At 45.2% G+C, this 23636-nt stretch overlaps 2 protein-coding genes across 3 annotated transcripts in view; one reads left to right on the top strand and one right to left on the bottom strand.

The window, feature by feature from the left end:
• The window catches only part of SNX8 (sorting nexin 8), a 30455-nt gene extending 25723 nt beyond the window's left edge, over window positions 1–4732 (bottom strand). The window contains exon 1 of one of the 2 annotated variants that reach the window (XM_034782938.1): window positions 4622–4732. In XM_034782938.1, the coding sequence (XP_034638829.1) occupies window positions 4622–4679 (58 nt within the window). In that variant the 5' untranslated portion in view covers window positions 4680–4732. Of the gene's footprint in view, window positions 1–1140; window positions 1261–4621 lie in introns of those variants that run through there. The other variant, XM_034782939.1, reaches the window with a different exon arrangement.
• A 6659-nt stretch (window positions 4733–11391) lies between these two features.
• EIF3B (eukaryotic translation initiation factor 3 subunit B) overlaps window positions 11392–23636 on the top strand; it is a 31818-nt gene continuing 19573 nt past the window's right edge. Inside the window, exons 1-2 of the mRNA XM_034782937.1 lie at window positions 11392–11931; window positions 22206–22398. Of these exons, the coding sequence (XP_034638828.1) occupies window positions 11427–11931; window positions 22206–22398 (698 nt within the window). The 5' untranslated portion in view covers window positions 11392–11426. The remainder of the gene's footprint in view (window positions 11932–22205; window positions 22399–23636) is intronic.

Here is a 23636-nt window from a genome sequence, read left to right as displayed (position 1 = left end):
AATCGGGGCCTAGTCTTCACTTACCGGCTGGTCCGGAGGCACGCCATCGATGTTCTGGGATCGATTTATCGCGTCTGGTTAAGACGCGATAAATCGATCCCGGATCGATCCCGGAAGTGCTCACAATCGACGCCGGTACTCCAGCTCGCCGAGAGGAGTACACGGCGTCGACGGGGGGAGACTTCCGGCCGCGTCTGGACCGCGGTAAGTCCGGAGTAAGGTACTTCGAATTCAGCTACGTTATTAACGTAGCTGAATTTGCGTACCTTAGTCCGAAGTCCGGACTAAGTGTAGACCAGCCCCCAGCCTTGTGCCCTGTCCACTCAACCATGCTGCTTGTTCTCCAAGTGATTTTCCAAGTCTCGATAAGACAAGGAATCCTTATACCTTACACAGAGCACATTCCATCCACAAACAAGGCAGAAGATCATAGTCCCAATGTGCAGCTACAGTAATAAAAATAATAATAATTAAGTGAGATACAGCTACAAATTGGAGAAATAGCAGGATTATAGGGAAGACTCCACTGAGGAATATTCCCAAGGACTACAGAGAGAGCAAAGTCATGGCCAGTGCAGACTTCAGTCCTCAATTCAAGATCAATAAACTGTTGCTCTTAACGTGTGGGTGTGGCAAGAGATAAAAAGCAAGTAAACAGTAACTGAAACAAAGCTTAGCCCCCTAAACTCAAAAGATAACCTGAGCTTAATGACTAGGCATGTAACTGCTGTCCAAAAGACTTTCCTGTTTGAAGATGGTTTTCAGGAAGTCACCAGCCACAGCAGCCTTGCTAGAATCCCCCAGCAAGATAAAACTGCATTAGGTACATTCCACGAGAAGTTCTAAAGTTAGAAACTGTCACACTTCTGCAGTTCCTCTACCCCATTTACTCAGGCCTGGAGAACCCCATCCAAAGGAAACAACTATCCTGCTCTACTATCATTTCTTTCCTCCCTTGCACATGAAGCAGCTATCGAAGAGGAAAACTAGGGACAAAGTATTTTAACTATAGATTTATCATGCAGTAAAATAAGTGCATTGGCAAAAGACCAGTTTGGAGACAACACCAATTAAACCAATCTCTCACCCCCCTTCCAAATATTATTGAAGAGTAGATTCCCAGCCAATGTGTTTACAGACCTTATGTTCAGAACTGAAAGCTTCAGGGGGAGGGGGGACTGCAAATTCCACTTGCCTGCAACCAGTACAATTCTCTCCTCTCTGGTGCACAAGGTCTGCACACACAGTTAAAGATTTACCACTGAAGAAAAATAAACATCTGGATTTAGCAGTGCACTTGGCTTTCAGGACTAGCCATAATAATCATCAACTCCAAAGAAGCTGCAATAAAGGCATAAACAACCAAAAAGTTAACTTACTAGTGCCAGATATTTTCTGAAAGAGTGACTTGCATCAATAACATAAGTTACTTTTTAACCTTCTATAATTAGATTCTGTTAAAAAGTACCTTTCATTCTAGGGACAAAGAAAGGCAAATAGATTAGTAGTCCACCTGTCCAGCTACAGAAAATCCATCAACAGCCTGTCTGAAGCCTCACTATTGTAGAGAAGATCAGACTTTGGCCTTCCTAGAGCATACACAGCCAAACTATGGTGGTTTACAGAAGAGCTCAACCATCTCAAACTAAACAGGGACCATCAAATTCACACCACGATGCTAGAGATAAAAGTAACGTTGCAAGTTCATCCAGTCTACCCTCCCTTCCACAGCCAAGGCTTCCTTCACTAAAACCCAATAAGGATTCACTCCCACAGTTTACAATACAATATTTGTCAGAGGAAGACAAATGAAGACGAGCAGGTCAGTCAGTTACAGAAGTACTAGACAGAAAATCAGATTAGAAACAACCGATGTCAAAACACCATCACTGTTTCATCATTATAAGCCTCCTAAAGCAGCCAGATCAGAACTTTTCACAACAGACACACCTAACCAAGCTTGCTCTCTGGCACTATAGAACACCATCTCACAAAGACACTTGTTCTAATCTCTTACACTGGTCCTTCCTTGGCAGCAACAGCCCAGATTTATTTTACAAACATGATCAAGGGGGAGAAATGCAGTAACCCCATATCTGTAGGGTTAACAAAAGGACTCACATACCTGATGCTGGAAGCAATCCTACCAAACTTATGATTTCTTTCATGCATAAAACCTACTTACTTTTTGTTAACTCTACCTTTGTGTGTTTTCGAGCAGACACAAAACACTACCCATAGAACAATAATTAGTGATCAGCTGTCTGAAGCTGCTTTAATTAACCGTATCCCTCTTTCCTCCCTCAAAGAGAAAACTGGCAGAAAAGTGTCCTTCTGCAATTGAGATCTGATTAATATCCAACAGATCAGCTTTCAGTGGGCCGTACCCTGCCTTTCAGAGAGATGGAGATGATCATACAAATGTCTCTCCCCCCTCTCATCTTTACTTACCAGGAGCCTAGTGAATTAAAAAAAAAAAAAAAAAAAAAAAACATATATTATAAATAAATAAATAAATAAATAAGGCACATCAGAAGCTCCCTCCCTTTCTCATTGCATAACCAACACTGGCAGAAAGTGCTGCAAGTTTCACCCAATGTCATGATCTTAAGAGCAGCTCCCAATGCTGAAGTTTTAAGAAAATGCAGCTGAATGTCTTTTTCAAGTTAGGATTTATTTTTGGCTTGCGTCAATTGGGAAAGGAGAAGTGTTCCACATCCTGGAGAGTCTGCCCAGACTGTCTATGATGACAGTGCCTAGCAGACTGCATCATAAATTTCACCAAGGGTTTAAAGTGTCACTGAATCCACTTACATAGCCACAGTAAAACAAAACACACTAAAAAAAATTCATTTTAGCAGCTATGAAAGTGTCCAGCTATATAACTCCCAGTGAGAGTGTTTCACAGTTTGCTAGACTATTGGGTTTTCAGATTAAATTATGGAGAAGGGAACCATTAAAAATTTATCCACATCTTTAACAAATGCAAATAGTGCCCTGAACGTACTGTGGTCTTGTTCACAATTCATTCAGTATAAAAAATACTTGACTTTGCAATCCATTAGCCCTCTCTACCCTCCAGTGGTAACAGCTTCCCTTACAGGCAGGCACCAACCTCAGCCAAGATACATGAGTTCACTACCAGCTCTCTCCCTACACAAGGAGGCAGGCTAAGCACAAGATGAGAATGGACTTGACTCATGCCGGAGGTCAAAACCTTGGAAAGACTAGTCCAGTAAACCAGGTACTAATAGAGCCCATGATCCACAGAGTCACTGGGCAAGTCAGTTTGTCTCTTTGTGGCTTGGTCATCGCTAAGATATGGGGAGGGCCCATCAATATCCCTCAGCCCAAGTCCCTGGGGAATGGGACTGGCAGAGGCATCTCTGCAGACCAACACTGAGTCGAGTTCTCTTTGGAAATGGGTGGAATGGGGCAGCCCTGGTACATACCACCACATGGCCCCAACCCAGCTCTCCTGAGGGGGAGGCAGCTCTTACATGCCTCCTCCTCAGCATTTTTTCAGGGGTGAGGGCAGAGGAGAAGGCAGCCCTGACAAACACCCTCCCCTGTCTAACTCATTTGGGGAGGCTGAGAGAAGCAAGGCATCCCTGACATCCCCAGTTAAACTGAGAGAGAAAGAGACAGCCCTGACACCCCCTCCTCCTGTATCCGGCTCCCTTGGGTGGGGGTGGGGGTGGGGAAGAGACAGGGCCAGATTTACATCTTCAGCATCGTCCCCCCAGCTGACCTTGGTCTTGCACACAGTTTTAGAGAGGTAAGGCGCCCCTAGGCACATGCCTACTGTGCCTAATTGGAAATCCGGCCCTGGGGAGAGACAGACCCCGACACCCCCTCCTCCTGCACCCAGCTCCCTTAGGTGCGCGGGGAGGAAGACAGACCCTGACACCCCCTCCTCCTGCACCCAGCTCCCTTAGGTGGGGGAGAGGGGCAGAGACAGCCCTGACACACGCTATCCTCCTGCGTCTGGCTCCCTTGGGTGGTGGTGGGGAAGACAAAACCCTGACTCCCCCTCCTCCTGCGCCCAGCTCCCGTGGGTCTAGGGGGGGAAGAGAGACAGACCCTGACTCCCCCTCCTCCTGCGCCCAGCTCCCGTGGGTCTAGGGGGGAAGAGAGACAGACCCTGACACCCCCTCCTCCTGCGCCCAGCTCCCGTGGGTCTAGGGGGGGAAGAGAGACAGACCCTGACACCCCCTCCTCCTGCACCCAGCTCCCGTGGGTCTAGGGGGGGAAGAGAGACAGACCCTGACTCCCCCTCCTCCTGCGCCCAGCTCCCGTGGGTCTAGGGGGGGAAGAGAGACAGACCCTGACTCCCCCTCCTCCTGCGCCCAGCTCCCGTGGGTCTAGGGGGGGAAGAGAGACAGACCCTGACTCCCCCTCCTCCTGCGCCCAGCTCCCGTGGGTCTAGGGGGGAAGAGAGAGACAGACCCTGACTCCCCCTCCTCCTGCGCCCAGCTCCCGTGGGTCTAGGGGGGAAGAGAGACAGACCCTGACACCCCCTCCTCCTGCGCCCAGCTCCCGTGGGTGGCGGTGGCGGGGGAAAAGAGACGGCCCCGGCTCCCGGGGCGAAGCAGCCCTCACAGGTCCCCCTGTTCCGTACCTGTGCCGGCTCCCCCCGAGCCTGCGGGCACCTCCCCGTCCATCTCGCCAGCGGTCATGTGAGCCCGGGATCCCAGCGGCCTCCCTCCCCTTCCTCCTCCGCGCCCGCCTGTCTGAGGGGGCGGAGCGGGGGCTGGAGAGTCCGACTCCGCCTGCCCTGGGTCGGGCTGCGGGGAGGCGTCCGGGGCTGCTGGGCCTTGTAGGCTGAGAAGTGAAGGGGCACAGTCCGGGGGGGGTCCCCAGGCAGGGAGGGGGCATAGATGGGGACACCCATACCACAGCGTTCTGAGACAATACCATTATGCTGCGTGGTCCTGCCACAACACAACATTGTGATGTTCTGACAGGAGTACATCACATCCAGACAGCATTGTATTCCCTCTAAATGCCATCCGATCACAACACCACTTCATGACAATGGCCCTGATTTAGCAAAGCGCTTAAAACACATACTTAAGTTTCATGGCTTCAAGATAATTTTGGGACCCATCAGCTTTCTCACAGTCAACCCTGTTAAATTCAAGATTATTAGAACAGGTGGTAATCTCTGCCTGCTGACTGAGGTTCTTGGAGTACTGTAAAAGCACTGAAATTTTAATATTGATTCATAATAAATAATTAAGACATAAAATGTAGAAAAAAAATTATGTAAGTGACCAGTCCAAGAAGCAGTTACCTGACAGAGCCAGCCTTTGCTTAAAGGTAGAACCAACATTGTACTGGAAACCAGAAGGGGATACTATAAAGTGGTTGCTCTCCAGAATGGCTACTGGAGATATAAACTTCCTTGCAGATATCACCACACATACTATGAGAAACAAATTAAGCAGCCAAATAAATTGGTATCAATAATGAATTGAAAAGTTCAGCCCCCTCAGTACTGTCGGTATCTGTAATTGATGTCAAAGTGGGGCTAAATTTCTTACCTCAATAGCCCTGCCCTTTGAGATACTGCAGGAAAACTTTTGGTTTTTGTTGTTGTTGCAGAGTCTAAATTTTTGTTAATGGCACGGAAGTTTTGTTGCTATCTGATCACATAATTAGAAAGTTCCCCAATGTCCCTAAAATTCAATATTTTCAATAAAATGTTTTGTTTTCTAGTCACTATAAACCTATGATGCATGTCAACTTCTATGCAACACCACTATAAACAACTGAAATAAGTATCTAACGTCTTTTCCAAAGGTATTGGAAAAATATTGTATCAATAGTTATAGTTTTCATTCTAACAGAGGCATGAGATACAAATACAGTAGAGACTAATGTTTGTATGCTTTATGCATCATAAAGCATACAAACATGAGAAAACTTGTCATACAGATGTATTTTCTAAAGGTACATCAGATGAAGATTTCAGACATGCATAACTCCATTTTATTTTACCAATAGCTCTCTCTCAATCTGGAACTATATGGTTGATTCTAGTATAAATAAATAAGACATATTGCATAATGGTCTTTTTGAAAACACATCCAAGAAAGCAGAGGGAATGTAAAACGTAATGTTTATGAATTCTGAATCTTCTCATTACAATGCTACCGACCTACAATACAGTAATACTTTTCACTTTTAATTTACAAACCACTGTACATACATTCACTAATTAATCTTAATTTTACTCCTGCAAGATAGGTAATTAGTATCCCCATTATTACAGAGGGAAACTGAGACACAGAAAGGTACTTTACAAAGGGAGACTTGTAGACCTCGGTAATCATGAGCATGCTACTCTCCCTTGAATTTTTTTTCATGCTGCTTCCCCACCCAAAAGATGTGAATGACCCAAAGATTCTCCTTTTCCTTCTCCTTCTTGCCCTAGCACTTCTTATGTTGTGCTCCCCCAATAAAATAGGAAGCGGAGTAAAACTGACTATTCAATTAAAAGAATACAGTACAGATATTCTACTGGTTTGTTAAGAAGATGGAGTATCTTGAAGCTGATCAGCCCTTTTCTGTACAGAGTGATAGGAATGGGATGAGGATATCTGAGCTGCTAGGCCATTTGTACTTTTTGTAGACAGGAAGGGAATAGGGAGTTGTGAATGTTCAGCACTTCTAAAAAGCAGGCCCCATGCTCTTTTCTGTGTAGATATACAGTATAATTTGTAAACAAAATGTACAGCAGAATAATTTAGCCATCAGTCTTGGATTGTATTTATCTTCGTAAACTATTATTATGCCCCAATACGAATATGGCATTCTGCATTTAGAATTGCGTTTGCACACTATAGGTGGAGTCACGCAGAAAAATATTGTGAAAAAACATAATCCAACTGCAGAAATGGTATCTGAATAGGGTTTAAAAGGTCTTCTTTAGCATAAGCCACTAACCCTTCATTTTTACGATAAACGCAATAAGAGGCAACATGGACTAGTGGATAGGACACGGCTAGGCATTAGTGTAATACAAATAATAATAAATTACTAGAGTGAGGGGAAAAAAACATTTGGGTCATTTGCACCATGGAGATGGCAGGGGCCAATGAGCTCAATGCTACAAACATAGTAGGTATTTACCTACATTTTCCTGTATGTGGAGAGTTTACAGGATCAGCCCCAACTGTCAGTACTTAAAACCCTGGGCATTAGAAACTCCCCCACTGTGACATACCAGTGTACAATCCAGACTAATGAGTAGCTGTGTCATCCCTGCTCTCTAACCTGGGGTACCCTTTACAATGCTTTGCTGCTTTAGCCCAGTCTGGACTGCTTATAAACAGCTTCCAGCAGGCAAATTACTCCCAGCTATGTGTCTGTGTGTGCTGCAGCTAGCCAACCATACCTTGGCTCATACCAACCTCAGTTATACTGCAGGGTGACCCCAATTCACTCTTAGATTTCCTCCTCCCTCCCCAAGAAATGCATGTCCCGTACTGCCCAGCCCTCTCCTGGACAATTCAAGTATATATTTCTGATATTGCTTTAATAGAAATAATATACACATACTTGACGCTCCAAACAGAATTTCCCAAACACTTCAGTTTAAACACACTGCATTAGATAAAACAAGTTTATTAAGTACAAAGAGATAGGCTTTAAGGGACTACAAGTAATGAGAACTAAAAGTCAGAAATGGTTAAAAAAATAAAGATAAAATGCAACTGGTGCCCAACTTAACAAACTATGTTAATTTCAAAGCAAAGTTTTCTCACCACATGTTCTCAACAGTCTTATTAACTAAACTTCTTATCTCAGGACCCCTTCTGCAGTTCAGTGGCTGCTTTCTTTATCTGTTCTGGTGCAGTGAATCAATGGACCGAAAGAGAGAGGGAGGGCACATTGGAGTGTTTGTTCCTTCTTTTTATAGTGTCAGTCCCCCTCTTGGAAAACATTTCCGGCTGAGATTCAAGACACAGACAGTCTATGGAGAAGGATGTTCCCTGCCGCTTTTCCTCACCTGTTTGAGGTTTCTTTGTCTACCCTTCCTGCCTGATGATGCTGTTTGCTACTTAAGTGCAAATTAAGCAGAGCACAAATTCCTTTGTTTGAGACAGACCCGTTTGCCAGGTTTGGAACACTATACAGGGAAATCTTATAACGTCACATACAATGTTGCCACACACATTTTATCAGGACAATACGGATCAGCAAATTATGAATTTTCAGATGATACCTCGCAAGGCATACTTTATACAAAGATTATTACAAGTGTGTATCGTGTGGACACAGAGGTACATTCTGTCACACCCACCCAATCCTGAAACTGCTGATTAAGGATGGAAAGAGACACATTGAAAAAGCAGTGAAAAACAGCTGGCATATGGGCAGCAGAGCAGTTTCAATAGAAATGGAAAGAAATAAAAAAAGAAGAGAAGCTGAAAGTTATTGCAAATGAAGGGACTGCAGAGGCAAAGAGAGGGGGAAAAGGTCATGTGTTTAATCCGAGTGGTAACAAAAGGAAGAATGGTTAGTTTGAAGGTAGCTCGGCTCCATCCCCAGCACCTTCACTTAATGTTGCTGCAAACTAAAGTCAAGATCCTGATATGCAAATCAACAATAATTTAACTGAAAAAAAAAATCTATTATTGGATCCCTCATTGCATAAAAATAGGCCATTCTAAATTTCCTTCTTTAAGAACTTCAAGGCCTAGATCCTCAAAGTTATTTAGATGCCTAAATACCATTGAGGATTGGGGCCCAGGGAAGAATACGTAACTCCTCACTTAAAATTGTTAACATTTAACATTGTTTCGTTGCTGATCAATTAGGAAACATGCTCATTTAAAGTTGTGCAATGCTCCCTTCTAACGTCGTTTGGCAGCCACCTGCTTTGTCTACTGCTTGCAGGAAGAGCAGCCCATTGCAGCTAGCTAGTGGGAGCTTGGAACCAGGGTGGACCAGCAGCTCCCCCTATCAGCTCCCGGCTCCCTTAAGTTCCCTGTGCCGCAGCCACCCAGCAGGCTAGCAATTGCAGCTGTCCCTCCCCGCACTACCAGGTGCTGCTCCTGCCCTCTGCCCTTGGAGGGAAAGAAGAGGGGGGGGCTAATGTCAGGGTGTCTCCCTCCCCCTGCACCTTGCTTACCCCATCTTCCATAGAGCAGGGGGGACACACCAGGGCTCAGGACAGAGGGAGCTTGCAGCAGCTGGTCTAATTAACAAGGCAGTGTACTTAAAGGGGAAATGTGCATCTCTCTCTCTCACACACACATACCCCCTCCCTCCATTCCTACTGCCTTGTAGTGAGAGAGTTAACCCTTGAGGGCTCAGCCAATTGCTAGTTCATAATTCAGCAGTAAAAGAAATATCCCACCCTCTGACTCCTCCACCTCAACCAAGCTTCACAATCATCATCATTGTGTACCAGTATTGTTTAAAACTTATACTGTGTGTGTGTGTGTGTGTATGGAGATATATATATAGTCTTTTGACTGGTGAAAAAGATTTCCCTGGAACCTAACCCCCTCATTTACATTAATTCTTATGGGGAAATCGGATTTGCTTAACATCATTTCGCTTAAAGTTGCATTTTTCAGGAACATAACTACAACATTAATGAGGAGTTACTGTATACCAAGTCAGCTAGATTTGAGAGGAGTTAGAGTGACATCTTGTGACGAGTTTGCAAAATAACAAGTCTGGATTTCCTGACTTTTCCCCCTCAAGTTTCTTCTCCTAAATGTCACTTTAAAATTGAGAAGATATCCACAATCAACTCTAAGACCCATGTTCACATCCTGCCTTATATATGCCACTCTGAATACATCATACTGTGTCACAAACTTCAAGTGGTACTTCACATTTTTTTCCTTTGGCCTTAGGCCTGAAGAGTTCTTACCAGAATTTACATGGCTTCTTGGCAGGTAATGCACCCATAAATAGTAAGTGGACTTGCTCAGAAAATCATTTGCCGATCGCCTCTGTAGGAAATGTGGGAATTAAAGGGGCAACGCACTGAAATTTAAAACCCAATATTGATACAAATGACACTTAAAGAGCACGGAAAGAGCTTAGAGAAAAATAATTTTTCTCTAGTTTTCCAGTTTTATGTTATGACTTTGACTGCACTTTACATAGAATTACGTTCAGTGTTTCTCCTGAATAGTCATTTCATCAGACAGTGTCCTTGCTGATGGTAGGGGAGACAGAAATATTTTTAAAAGGGTGAAAATGTGATTGATTATAAAATCACAAAAATTGGCAGAGCAACTGATGTAGTCACCTGTAATGACTTTGTAATATTTACAAAATTACTAGATTTCAAACTGATGGTGTCCTTCTAAATAAATACTTTTAAGGCAACCACTCTCTCTCATTGCATCAGCAAATGGTACCTTCAGCCACTCCTTATCCAGGCACCAGTAACAGAGAAAACAGTTGTGTCCCGTTTCTATTGCTTCTGATAAGGCGGTGACTCCCCCATGTCCCAGTACTCAGGGCCATCCATCTAGGGCTTCACTGCACACGGGGCCCCAGGTGAATGGTTCATCATCCCATACCTTATTTAGGCTGTGGCTAGATTGCAGATGGTGCCCTAAAGCTTCATTGCTCTGTATCCCATACCCTCGCATTAGGACAAGGACTGCCTGGAGGTAACAACTCCGTACCCCTTTTCCTAAGGTCCCTACCCCAGACAGAAAGCAGAGTTTCCTCATAACCCTGGTACACCAGGGTCACTTCAAGCTCATACTTTGCCTCTAGTGTCATGGCGGTCACACGTCCCTGTTCCCAGCGCCTGGAACCTCCCTAGGAAGTGCTTTTCCGACCACGTGAAGAAGGGCGAGCGCTGATGTGGCGGCCCTTGTTGGACCATACCATCCTGAACGTGACCCCTTCTTACTGGGGGTTCAAATAGTCTTCCTACTTTTTGCTATGTGTCTCCTCCTTGTACCGCCCCATATTACCCTCCCTTCGATTGGCGTTGGTAGCGTCCACGCGTTGGACAAGTCCATTACACAACATTTGTAGGAGTACCAGGGATATATTATCCTATTATTATACCGTTTTCTCACTTTACCCCCCGTCTTAAATATGCTGCGGTATCTGATGCCCAGGGTGCATTTTATTTTTAATCTATACAGAGAGGGGTATTTGGTATCTCTCTCTTTCCACCTTCCGAGATGGTTCAGCCAGGCCTCACCTAGGGCCGCTGACGAGGGCGGCCATGTTGGACTAAACCAAACTGGTGTATGAAAAAAGGGAGAATTGGTTTTGATGGGCGGTAGGGATTGAAGTCGCGATCGGCGCTGTCGGGAGCGGGAGGGAGAAGAGGGCCGGGTGATTATAGAGCGTGTGGCGAGAGGAAGGTACTGGGTGGAAAAATTACAGCCCCCCCATACACACTAGGAGTTGGTGTGTTCTGCTTCGCCATGCCCGCCGGGTCTCGCGCACATGGCCCAGCCGTAGGAGACTCCCCTCCCCCCTGCTTTCCCCCGGAGAGCCTGACCGAGCGCGGCTGGCCCAGCAGCGACCCCCTCCCCATGCAGGAGACGGAGGAGAGCCAGGCGCCCGCGGCGGCCGGAGCCGAGGGGTCCGGGGACGAGCCCGAGCAGCCGGACGGGCCCCCCCAGCGGGAGGAAGAGCCTTCGCCGCCGCCATCATCGCCCGACTCCCAGGAGGAGCAGCCGGCGCCGCCATCGCCCACTTCGCAGGAGACGCCGCCATCGCCCACCTCGCAGGAGGAGCCGCCCGCTGCTGAGGAGGCCGTCGTCAGCCAGGAGGAGCCGCCCGGCCAGCAGACCCCGCAGGAGAAGGCGGAGGCCGAGGAGCGGGAGGAGGCCGAGGAGCGGGAGGAGGCCGAGCCCGCGGAGGAGCCCGAGGACGACATCTCCTTCAGCGACCCCGAGGACTTCGTGGACGATATCAGCGAGGAAGGTGCGGCGGCCGGGGCTGCGTGGCTGGGCCGCCGGGGGCCTTGGCCTGCTCAGGCTGGGCCTCCAGGCGCGCGGGTCTGGGGGTGGGCCTCCGGAGGCAGCCGGAGCGGCGCAGAACTGGACCGGCGGGAAGGGGCGAGCTGCAGGGCCCACGGGGCTGCGGAGCCTTCCGAGACCGGGGCCTTGGGTGCCTGCCTGGGCCTCGGTGCGGGGGCGTAGAGTCCGCGAGCTAGGCCGTGCTGCGTTGGTCCCTGGAGTCCCGTCCCGTGAGGGAGGCGAGCGCCCGTGGGCGGCCTGACGGGAATCTATAGGCCCGGCTCGCCGAGCGCTCCCTGGGCTGAGAAGAGCAAAGCTGGGGCACCACTGAAGCGGCTCTGTAGGGACCAGTCCCCTTGCTGACTAGCTGGTGAGCCGCTGGGGGTGCGGGGCAGGCTCGTGTCCTCAAGACCCCAGGTTCCCCCCGTGCCAGCTGGTCCGATTGCACCGGGGGTGGGGGGAGGTACAGCTCGAGCTGATGCTATCACAAGCCCCCATGATCTGCTGCGCGGTGTGTAGTGTTACTTGGCTTTCGCAGCCGGGGTCCCAGAGCAGGCGTCTCTTACATCCAGCACATGCCAGCCACGCTGTTAGTATGTGTTTCTGTTACAGCAGCATATTCAGAATCCCCTTCAGGGTAGGGTCCTCACTTCGTTATACATACAAATGCACATTGGGGATAGAGTCTCTATCATGAAGGGCTCACAATGTTAGCAGATGGCTTCTGTGCATGTGTGAGCAGTAGAGATCCTCTTCTATATTAGTACAATGTATTAGTACTGCTGTATTTCGAGTACACTTAAACAAGAAGTATGTTAAGAGAAGTGTTTTTATTATCATATAAAACCTATTAAACCAAACCTATTAAGTACCTTTCATATCAATGTACCATAAAATACTTGGTAAACCTAATTGCCTTTTCTTCTTAAACCCACTGACATTTATAAGTATCTGCATATTTGCCAGCCCAGGACAATGAAGTAATTCACTTGATCGTTCCCAGATCTCATCCTTTAGTTATTTTGGATTTTCTAGCACAGGAATTTTCAGACTAGCCTGTCAAACACCAGTGATTGGTGGACCCCTCCTCAAAGTCTACGGAGTGAAAAGTTTTGAGAAGGATGGGGAGGGGTAATTGCATCAGTGAGTGGATAGGGTTGCTCTTATGTGATCTTCAGAATGCAATAGCTGACGAGCAATTTATTTAGTACACCTCTACCCTGATATAACGCTGTCCCCAGGAGCCAAAAAATCTTACCACGTTATAGGTGAAACCGTGTTATATCGAACTTGCTTTGATCCGCCCGAGTGCACAGCCCCGGTCCCCCGGAGCACAACTTTACCGCATTGTATCCAAATTCATGTTATATTGGGTTGTGTTATATTGGGGTAGAGGTGTACTAGTGAATCCAAGCTATGTGGAAAATATATTTGAATGCTATCCTGTGTAATTATCTAGAGATGCATATAATTTGTTGTGTTGGGGGCGGGGTGGAGAAACTACTCAAAAAATATTTCTTTGCTATAGTGAGACCTTGGTAAACAGCTAAACTTGCACACAGTGGAATCTTGTAAACAATGTTGTGCTGTACCTGTATTTACTATACTGAAACACAGATATTATGAGAGCCTATATTTACTAAGTTCTGATCTGCTTATAAATTAAATAAGAAAATCAGTTATTTCCACTAGTAAATTATACATGTAGGGTGTGTATATTGCAGGGCAGTGAGATGTTACTTTACTACGTTAGAACAGTTAAACTCTAAAACTGTACAAAAATTGCTTTAGACTAAAACTTATTTGTATGTTTTGTTTTTTCTAAACTTGTGCAGTAGTTAAAGCAGACAGTGAAAACTGCTTGGTTAGATTTTTTTGTTTGTTTGTTTGTTTGTTTTCAAACCCATCTTGGGAGATGCTCTTTAGGTATGTCTACACTGCAATTAAACATCCTTGGCTGGTCCTGCCGGATAAGGGGCTGCTTAATTGGGATGTAGACATTCCTGCTGGAGCCTGGGTTCTAGGATCCTGCAAGGTGGTTAAATAGCCCCTTGGCCCAAGCCCTGTGAGCCTCAGTCAACTGCTGTGAGTTTTTAAATTGTGGAATATACATACCCTGTGCTGAGTTTGGAATGACTGTGTTAATTTTTATCTTCATTCCATTCCAGAACCGGGTAGGTTCTCCCTTCCCACTTCATTATTAAGGGTTAAACTCTTTTTGGTGTTTAGGTAATGTCATATAAGTAACCTGGTTACAGGATTTTAATCTAATTCTTGCTGGTTGGCGCGCTAGCATCTTTGCTCACTGCTTCTTGAACTGTTCTTCCTTTCTCTTGATGATCTATTTTTGAAGGAAAAAGGAAGTAATATGTCCATCTCAGTCATTGAACTAAGAATAATCTTGTGCTTGTGAAAAGCCATTGGAAACTTCAGCCTTTTTTCTGTAATATCTTTAGTCCCCACCCTCTCCACTCTGATCCACTGTCTCTTCACTTATTGTGACTGTGCTGGTAAGTTAATTCCTTTTACTTTGCAGTGGACCAAATCCTCTGCTATGTCAGGTATCTCGGGGGTGGGGGTACATCAGGGAGTCAGTTGTGGCTTCCTAATGTCTGCATGCCCTCCCTAGTTTAGATCATCTGGTAATGGTCCCCAAGGGAACATCTGCCATTTGAAGATTCCAGGAGCACAGCACCCCTCCCTGCCTGACATGATTGTCTGCACTGTAGGGTGGAGTATACATGCCGGCTATACTAGCTCTGTGCCCTATGAGCTAGTGCTAGCTAGGAGCCGCATGAGAGGAGCAGGCCAAGGAACCTGGTCTGGTAGGTCTTTCCTGCAGTACAACCCTAATTCAATCCAGATAAAGCTGTGTTTATGTGTATATAGTACAGCAGGGAAAATCTACCGAAAACAAGTTTAAATATGTATTACTCAGTCTGTCTAGATGTTTAGGAACTTGATTATGCAAAAGACTTTAAGACGTTCAGAAATCTTAACACTGAGATTTCCTTATACAATCAGTGGTTCTGTCTGATCATAAACATGTCTTACATTTCTTCTCAGTGGAGTTTCTCTTGTTGGGAAATGCTTCCATTTCTGTTTTATAGATATAGATATATATGGAAAAATACTGTAAATAACACATTGGTGATTGATTAAAATTCATCCTCTCTGGTTAGCTGTCATGTCCCTGCAGAGATTTCAAAATTCCTTCTTTCACTCTGGGGCCTGAAGTGTCTATTGCATATACAAACTAAACTACCAGCACCTGAAACCCAGACAAAAGTGATTCCATGTCTTTCATATATTTTGCTGTCTTGGCTACTAGGAGAATGGTATTGCAAACTCTGGATGTTCATCCTGAGAGCCCTGGATGCACTAGAAAATTAATTTTTCTGACAGTAGTCATCTGCATCAGTTTGTCCTGCACTAAGAGGTAATGTAAACTAGGTGAACCTATTTTCAACACCACTGCAGAAAATGTGATTTGAGAATCCGTGGAGGATGATCTTGATTTCACTCAATAGCAGTTAAATCAGTTTTGGCAACTGGCCCATCGTAGGGGACCTGTTGCTGATCGCCATTGTCAGCAATACAGTAGACCACTTTCTAAATGTAAATGTTACCTTAAAAGCAAGTAGTATTCAGACTGGTGATGGTGGTGTTTAGGAGCCCTAGTCATGGACCAAGATTCCACTGTACTATGCATTGCACAAACACAACAAAAAGATGGTCGCTGCCCCAGACCTCTATGTGAGGAGGAATTAACTGCTAAACATGCTTCTGTGTCAGCTGTGGGCTATCAGCAGGATAAGACCACATAAATAACTTACTGGGAAAAGATCAAGCAAAATTTTAAGATCCTAAGGGCCTACCATGAAGAGACTTGTGAAGTACTGTTTCTCTTCTTGTCAGTGTTCACAACGCTAATATGTCTCTTACATGCTGCCCCAGAAATTCATTGAGTCATAGGATTAAGCTCTGAGAAATTCGCTACACAATGCCGAGTGTGATGCCATTGCCCATGGTCACGCTAGTTGATACAATGCACAGTCTACTAAGGACTGTTGTGTCTCTGGGGTGGCACCACAGGCAATGCCAGGTAGGGTTAGTAGGTGCACCCCTTATCATGTCAGTGGAAATTGGAGAGCGCACAGTGTCCTGGGATGCTTTTGTTCATCTTGGTGACATGGCTGAAAAGCATGCAATGCCACTTTTGGATATGATGAGTGAAGGGAGACTAGGTCTTTGTGAGATTGTGACATCTTGCACAAAGTCAAACCATATTTTTTTTACTCAGGATTCGGTACTGACAGCCCATATAGAATGCCTCTAGCGTTTCCACGTCTTGCCTGTAGCAGGGTCTAGGTTTCTGACATGTATAGCAATATGGGTAGTACGCATATTTGAGAGATCCTGAAATTTATTAATGTATGATCTGTCATTTTTAAATAGGTACTATCAACTTGACTGTAGTTGGTTTCAACAATTATTTAGAAATAGTTTTAATGTAGTTCACCTATGCTGTGATTCCTCCTGGCAATTTATGGTTTTACAGTTGTGTGTATTTTGAATGTTTCTTTCCTCTGTCTTTAAAATCCCAACACAAACAGGAGAAACTGACTATGCAGCAGAAACAGTGACATAGACTATGCATACTGCTGTCAAGTGTGCAAAGACAACAAAATGGAAAAGGGGAGGTGGGGTTGCTCTGTAACCTTTCCTCACTTATCCTACTAGTTACTCGGATAGTAGATCGTTTTTTTTAAAAAAAAATAAGGTTACCTATTTTAATGTTGTCTAATCTCCCCAGGTTCCACTGGAGGACCTCTGCAGGGTCTCAGGGTTGTTTTGTGATCTCTAACACCTGAATTGAAGGGGACTTGTGTCTAATCTTTTAACAAATGCGTTCTTTATCCAAAATTAGTGGTAGTTGACTTGTTCAAAAAAGAACTAGATAAGTTCATGGAGGATAGGTCCATCAATGGCTGTTGGCCAGGATGGACAGGGATGAAAAACCATGCTCCGAAGTGTCCCTAGCTTCTCTTTGCCAGAAGTTGGGAATGGGCAAGAGGGGATCGATCACTTTATTATTACTTGTTTTGTTCATTCCCTCTGAAGCACCTGGCATTGGCCACTGTTGGAAGACAGGATACTGGGCTGAATGGACTACTTGTATGACCCAGTATGGTTGATCTTATGTTCTTGTTACCACATGACATTTTGATTTAAAAAAAAAAAAAAAAAAAAAGCAACCAAACAAAAAAAAACTAGAATGATATAAAATTACCATGGCGCACATTAAATGGATTAAAAACTGACTGATAGATCTCAGTGTTTTTTATAAATGGGGAATCATCATCAAGTGGGTGTTTTTTTTTTTCCAGCGGGGTCCCACAGGGATCAGTTTTTGGCCTTATGCTATTTACATTTTTATCAACGATGTGGAAGAAAACACAAAATCATCTGTGATGAAGTGTGCAGAAGACACACAAAGCGGGGAGTGGTAAATAGTGAAGACAATGCTCTGAATCTGGTGACATCTGGATCACTTGATAGACTGGGCACAAGCAATAATGTGCATTTTAATACAGCTAAATGTAAATGGTATACAGCTAGGAGCAAGGAATATAGGCCATACTTACAGGATGGGGGACTCTGTCCTGGGAAGAAATGACTGAAAAGGATTTGAGGGCCGTGGGGCATAATCAACTGAACACGAGCTCCCAATGTGACACTGTTACTCCTGAGGGAATTCTGTGCCAACGAAATAAAATTTCTGTGCATAATATTTTAAAATTCTACAAATTTTGTCAATACATAAATGTGGAAGCTCCAGCATGGCAGTGGGGGAGCACAAGCCACTGGCTGCATGGAGGTGGGAGACCACCCTGCTGTACCTGACCCTAACGTAGCACAAGGGATGAGCCTGCCCCTCCACTCCAGGTGCGGTCAGGCAGGCTCCGCCCAACAGGACCCTAATGTTGGGGGGGATCCAGGTGTGGGATGAGAGGATTCTGTATGGGGAAATCTGGGTGAAGGCAGTTCAGTAGGGGATCCAGACACCCTCATTAGGGGGAGTTCTGGGTGCAGGTGGTTGGGGCTCATAGGGGGCAGGAGTCTAGGCATAGGAGGAGGGGGCTTCACGGGGGGGGGGTCCAGGTGCTGGGGGAGTGGGGATCCAGATGTAGTTGCTTAGGACTCAGTAGGGTGGGAGTCCAGATGCGGGGGGGTTTATCGGGGTGGTCCAGGTGCAGGGGGGATGGGGGTTTGATGAGGCTGCTTTACTGAGGATCCCCAGCAGCTACTGCCAAGAGAACGCCACATGCTGGGCTCCCACTTCCCACATCCCTTTCCCTTCCACATCCCATCCTCCTTCCCTCATTTTCCCCCGCCCCTCCTTGCCCTGTCCCACTGCAGGCCCTCACTTTTGTACAGATAACAGGATGGTTCCCAACACACAGAAAGGGAGCATGACCGGCACTAGGACCCAGGAGGTGGCATCCAGCTGCAGAGTTGAGCCGCACACTCCTTCAGCTGGGCAGCTCTGCTCTCACAGAAATGGCAGAAGCAGTGGCACGTGACCCCATATGATCACCCCCCCCACACACACACACACACGCACATGCCTTGCCTTTATTTGGGGGGCAATTCCCCCCCCCCCCAAAAAAAAACAAACTATGCGCATGGGCATCACTAGCCCTGCCCCCGACCCTGTGTGGCTTTCCTTTGCTTCCCCATCATGTTCTGTGGGGAAGTAAATTCTACTGAGGGACATGAATTCTGCGCACGCACAGTGGTGCAGAATTCCCCCAGGACTGCACTGTGGTCAAAAAGAGTTAATGTGATCCTGGAATGGATAAACAGGAATGTCAAGTAGGACTAGAGAGGTTATTTTATCACTGTATTTGGCACTGGTGTGACTGCTGCAGGAATACTGTCTGGTTCAGGTGCCCACAATTCAAGAAGAATATTGATAAATTGATAAGGGTTCTGAGAAAAGCCACAAAAATGATTAATGAATAAGAAAATATGCCTTTTAGTGATTGAGCTCTTTGAGTCTAATTTAACAAAGGGAAGGTTAAGGGGTTATTTGGCTGGTCTATAAGTATCTATATGTGGAACAAATATTTAATAATGGGCTCTTCAATCTAACAGAGAAAGAAAGATATAATATCCAGTGGCAGTAAATTGAAGCTAGACAAATTCAGACTGAATACCGTGTGTACATTTTTGACAGGGAGGGTACTTTACCATTGGAACAATTTACCAAGGGTCATGGTGGATTCTCCGTCACTGGTGAATTTTGAATACAGATTGGATGTTTTTCAAAAAGATATGCTTTAGGAATTGTTTTGGGTAGTTCTGTGTCCTGTATTATACAGGAGGTAAGACTAGATGATCACAATAGTCCCTTTTGGCCTTGGAATCTGAGTTTATAGACTTTTTGCATCATAAAGAAGCAAAAAAAAAAAAAAACTTGCATTTATCTACCCTTCATTATAATACTGTGGTGCTAACACAGTTTGCCAAAAACTGTATAGTAACTGTCAGTCCTGTGTAATCTTGGTAATGTTATGCATAAACCTGAACAGTTTGGAACAAACTATAGCAGGCTTAACAGACAACTTAATTGTATATTCACTAAATTAAAAATAACACACGGCCTAATTTTCTGTTTTCTGATTGGTTGAAATTGTGTAAGCATTTATCAATGCCAGATATTTCCCAACACTGTCGTCTTTTTTTTTTTTTTTCTTTCCCAGTTTCAGCCTCTGGGTAAATAATTCAAAAATTCTGATCACGTCAGTTATGAGACAACTGGCAAAAGCTGGTGGTTAAAGCTCTAAGCACTACCAACACCTTGTAATGTTTTCTGGTATTTAAGTGTTTTCATGGTGCTTATTAAATCTTCCTGATCTCCGAATGCTGTCTACACAGTCTGACTCTCCAGACTGCATCTTTAAATTGCATTTCAAAAGTGAAATGACACCTATCTCTTTTTTTCTGCATGAGCTATAATTTTTAGTTGTTTTTTTGCAATGATTCATCTTTTTTGGAAATTACAGGCATAAACTGATTGAATTTAGATAATCGTTTGAGTATGTGAAGGAACCAGGATTGTCAGAATTATTTCTGCTCTGCTGTTTCCAGATCTCCTTTTCCTGCCCCTATTTAGCCTTTTCATCAATAGACTTTGTTCCACGCAGTCAGATAGATAGCATAACTAAACCCTTGGTAAAACTGAAATAGATATTTTTCTGTCTTATAGTATAACGAGGTAATGGGATGCACTGTTTATAAATCTTGGGCTTTGCTAGGTAAAGCAGATATAAAGTTGGCACTTAGTCCTTGTTTCTATACGTGTCCGGGTAATGTCATTTTGATTAATGGATCTGATGTCAGTGCATGTCTTAGTACTGTTGTTGGGGATTAGTTTGGAGTCTGTCAGTTTCTCATCTTGGGGGGCTGTTACTAGACACTCCTAGAATTAGATACCCAGAAATCCGACTTGCATTATATGAAATAGAAAAACTACATGAATGCAGCATTGTTGTTGAGGCTCTGTGACTTATGTGCATGTGAAAGTTATTGTTCCCAGAGCAATTGTACCTTGGATACGTTGCACATAATGTTTATGCCTTAATATATGTGTGTGAAAATGGAGGATTAGAATAGAACAGTTATAGCTTGAACTACCACTGTCTCCCTAGTGAGAACTAAATTTGTAGTGTCCATTCTGTAGGAACTATACCTCTGAATTTCCTGAGTTCTGTATATGTAAAACCTCAACCATAATATTAGAGTAAGACTATTTTGCTTTTAACTTCCTTTTCCAACTAGAAACTTGAAGCACAGGCTCACTGTACCATCCTACCAGCTAAGCTTTTTCTCAGGCAATTTAAAGGGTGTTGTAGGAGAGGGGCTAGGAGGGTTTACAGGATACGGATGACCTGTCAGAATGTCAAGAGGGTTGAGAAGACGCATTCAGTTGCCACATGCTTAAAATGGTTTAACAAATTTTCCTCACTTTCCATATAGTGTGACCAGGGATCTGCTTTTTGACTGGAACATCTGGTCGAAAAGGGACCCTGGCGGCTCCGGTCAGCACCACCGACCGGGACGTTAAAAGTCCGGTTGGCGGTGCTAAGGCAGGCTAGTCCCTACCTGTCCTGGCACCAGGCTGCATCCCGGAAGTGACCAGCAGGTATGGCTCCTGAGCAGGGGGGCCACGGGGATCCGCACACTGGCCCTGCCCCAAGCGTCGGCTCCACACTTCGGTCAATGGAAGCTGGGGTGGTGGTGCCAGTGGGCGAGAGCACATGTGGCGCCTCCTTCCCCCATCTAGGTGCTGGACCTGCTGGACGCTTCTGGGGCGCAGCGTGGACGGTGTCAGGGCAGGCAGGCAGCCTGCCTTAGTCCCGGTGCGCTGCTGACCGGGAGCCACCCGAGGTAAGCCAGTGCCCCTACCTCCCCAAACCCAGAGCCCCCTCCTGCACCGCAAACCCCTCATCCCTGGCCCCGCCCCGGCTGGAAGCAGCTCCCATCCCTTCCTGACAGCACAGTGCTGAAAGGCTGCTGCTGGCCTCCTTCTGGTGTGAACCCTCTTTGGCAGAAATCTGGGGGGGAGGAGACATACGTGCTTCCCCCCCCCCGCATCATCTCCAAAGTTCTAATTAAAGGCTTAGAATGAGCATGACTTCCCAACCATAATTACAGTGATGCTACAACATACAGGGCTTCCAATGGAGAATCATGCTAAGACTTTTTTGATGTGGGAGGAAAGGTGATGTCAAAATTCTTTCTTTCTTGATGTCAGCATTTAGTTCAGTGTGGGTTTGTGGGTAACTGTTGTAGTGTTCTGATTCATGAGCAATTTGGGGAACTTGTAGGACAATGTCTTTAAATATAAAGAGATCTTTCCCAGAGAAACAATGGAACTTGGTCTGTCATGTCAAGCTAGCATCTGTGATCTTCAGGAAATTGTGCCCTATAGCGAGCATGTCCTAGTAGATTACACCTATGTTAAAATGGTGTGGGGCGGGGGGGGATTTTGGTAACGTTTTACTAAACTCAGTCAAGCTCAGTGTTCCATACAGCTTTCAGTTACTCCTGAACTTTTTAAAGGTGTTTGAGAAGGGTGTAGGTAACTAGCTATTGAATTCTCATCCCTTTCCTCCCTTCCCCATTCAATCCAGAGATTGGTGCTGAGTTTTTCCCTCTTTCTCTTTGCAGAATTACTTGGTGATGTGCTAAAAGACCAGCCACAGGAGGCAGATGGAATCGATTCAGTAATTGTAGTGGATAATGTTCCCCAAGTTGGACCAGACCGTCTTGAGAAACTGAAGAATGTTATTCACAAAATCTTTTCCAAGTTTGGGAAAATTACCAATGAATTTTACCCAGAAGCAGACGGGAAGACAAAGGGGTGAGTAATGAGAACTCCTGCTGTAAATGGGATTGAAACATTGTTCAGGTTAATCCTTTGAATGCTAATAGACATTTGTGGGCTAAAATTCTGAGATTGACATAACAGAATAGGATGATGACCATAGAGGCACTTTGGCATGCTATCTCAGTGATATAGACACAAGATCCTGAGGACACTGAAGGGCTTAATTGTTACCTAGACTATAGCTGTATAGGAAAATAGATGTAGTCATGTTGAACAAATGGGTAATGAAAACTTGGGCTTGGGAGAAGGTAATTACAGACTTTGGGTGGTGGTATTTTTGTTGTTGTTTTGCAATACTGAGTTACTTGCTATTTTTTTCTCTTCTCTGGGATTATCACTATCCCAGATTTCAGCTCAATGAGACTGTTAAGGTGGCTGGAGAGTAGCATATTTTTCTTTGGGGTTTGGAGACCTAATATGGCAGATGAGAGAATGTAATTTGTTGTCAAAATATTCAGTATATGCTTTCTAGAGTTGTAGGGCTGGAATAATTGCTGTGGGCTGGAGGGTTTTCAGCTCAGTCAGGATAAACTTTACAAAACAAATCCAGGTACCTTGAAAATCATTTTCTGTGGGACATTATTAGGTCCTATGTCCACTGTTCCATGAATTCTGGCCCTGGGGCAGCCTGCACCCCAAACCTGTCATCATTGGCCCCAGCCGGAGCCCGCACCCCAACCTTCTGCCCTAGCCCTGAGCCCCCTCCCACACTCTGAACCCTTCGGCCCCACCTTCGCCACACACAACCTCCATATTGGTGCACATGACAAAATTAATTCCGCACATGGATATAAAAATTAGAGGGAACGTTGGTGGAGAGTAGTAGTTGTATTTTGAGGGCCCAGAACATATGAATGAAAAGTTTTACGTATCTCTCTGAATTTGCTCACTTCTCAAACATGTCCTGCCATTCTAATGGGAAGAGCTGCTTACCTATGTACCTGATGGTAGCACTTCTATGGCAGTTCTGCTGTGTGTGAATATGCCTTCATAATCTGTTCCACACAGTTTCAAGAAGGCAGAGAAAAATTTTGATCCAAGTCATGTATATATGATTAAGAAAAATACTTATGAGCAAAATGGAGATTAATTGCCTTCTCCTATACCAGAACTGGCAACTTCTTCAATCTTGCCTTCTGGATTGAGTACTAGCTTTTCAGTTAATTCACCCACCATATGGCTAATGCTGACTACAGGCAGGTTGCTACTGA

This window comes from Trachemys scripta, chromosome 10 (genome assembly GCF_013100865.1).
Source record: "Trachemys scripta elegans isolate TJP31775 chromosome 10, CAS_Tse_1.0, whole genome shotgun sequence".
NCBI lineage: Eukaryota > Metazoa > Chordata > Testudines > Emydidae > Trachemys > Trachemys scripta.
Note: the sequence above shows the minus strand (reverse complement) of the source record. Positions and strands in the feature narration are given on the sequence as shown.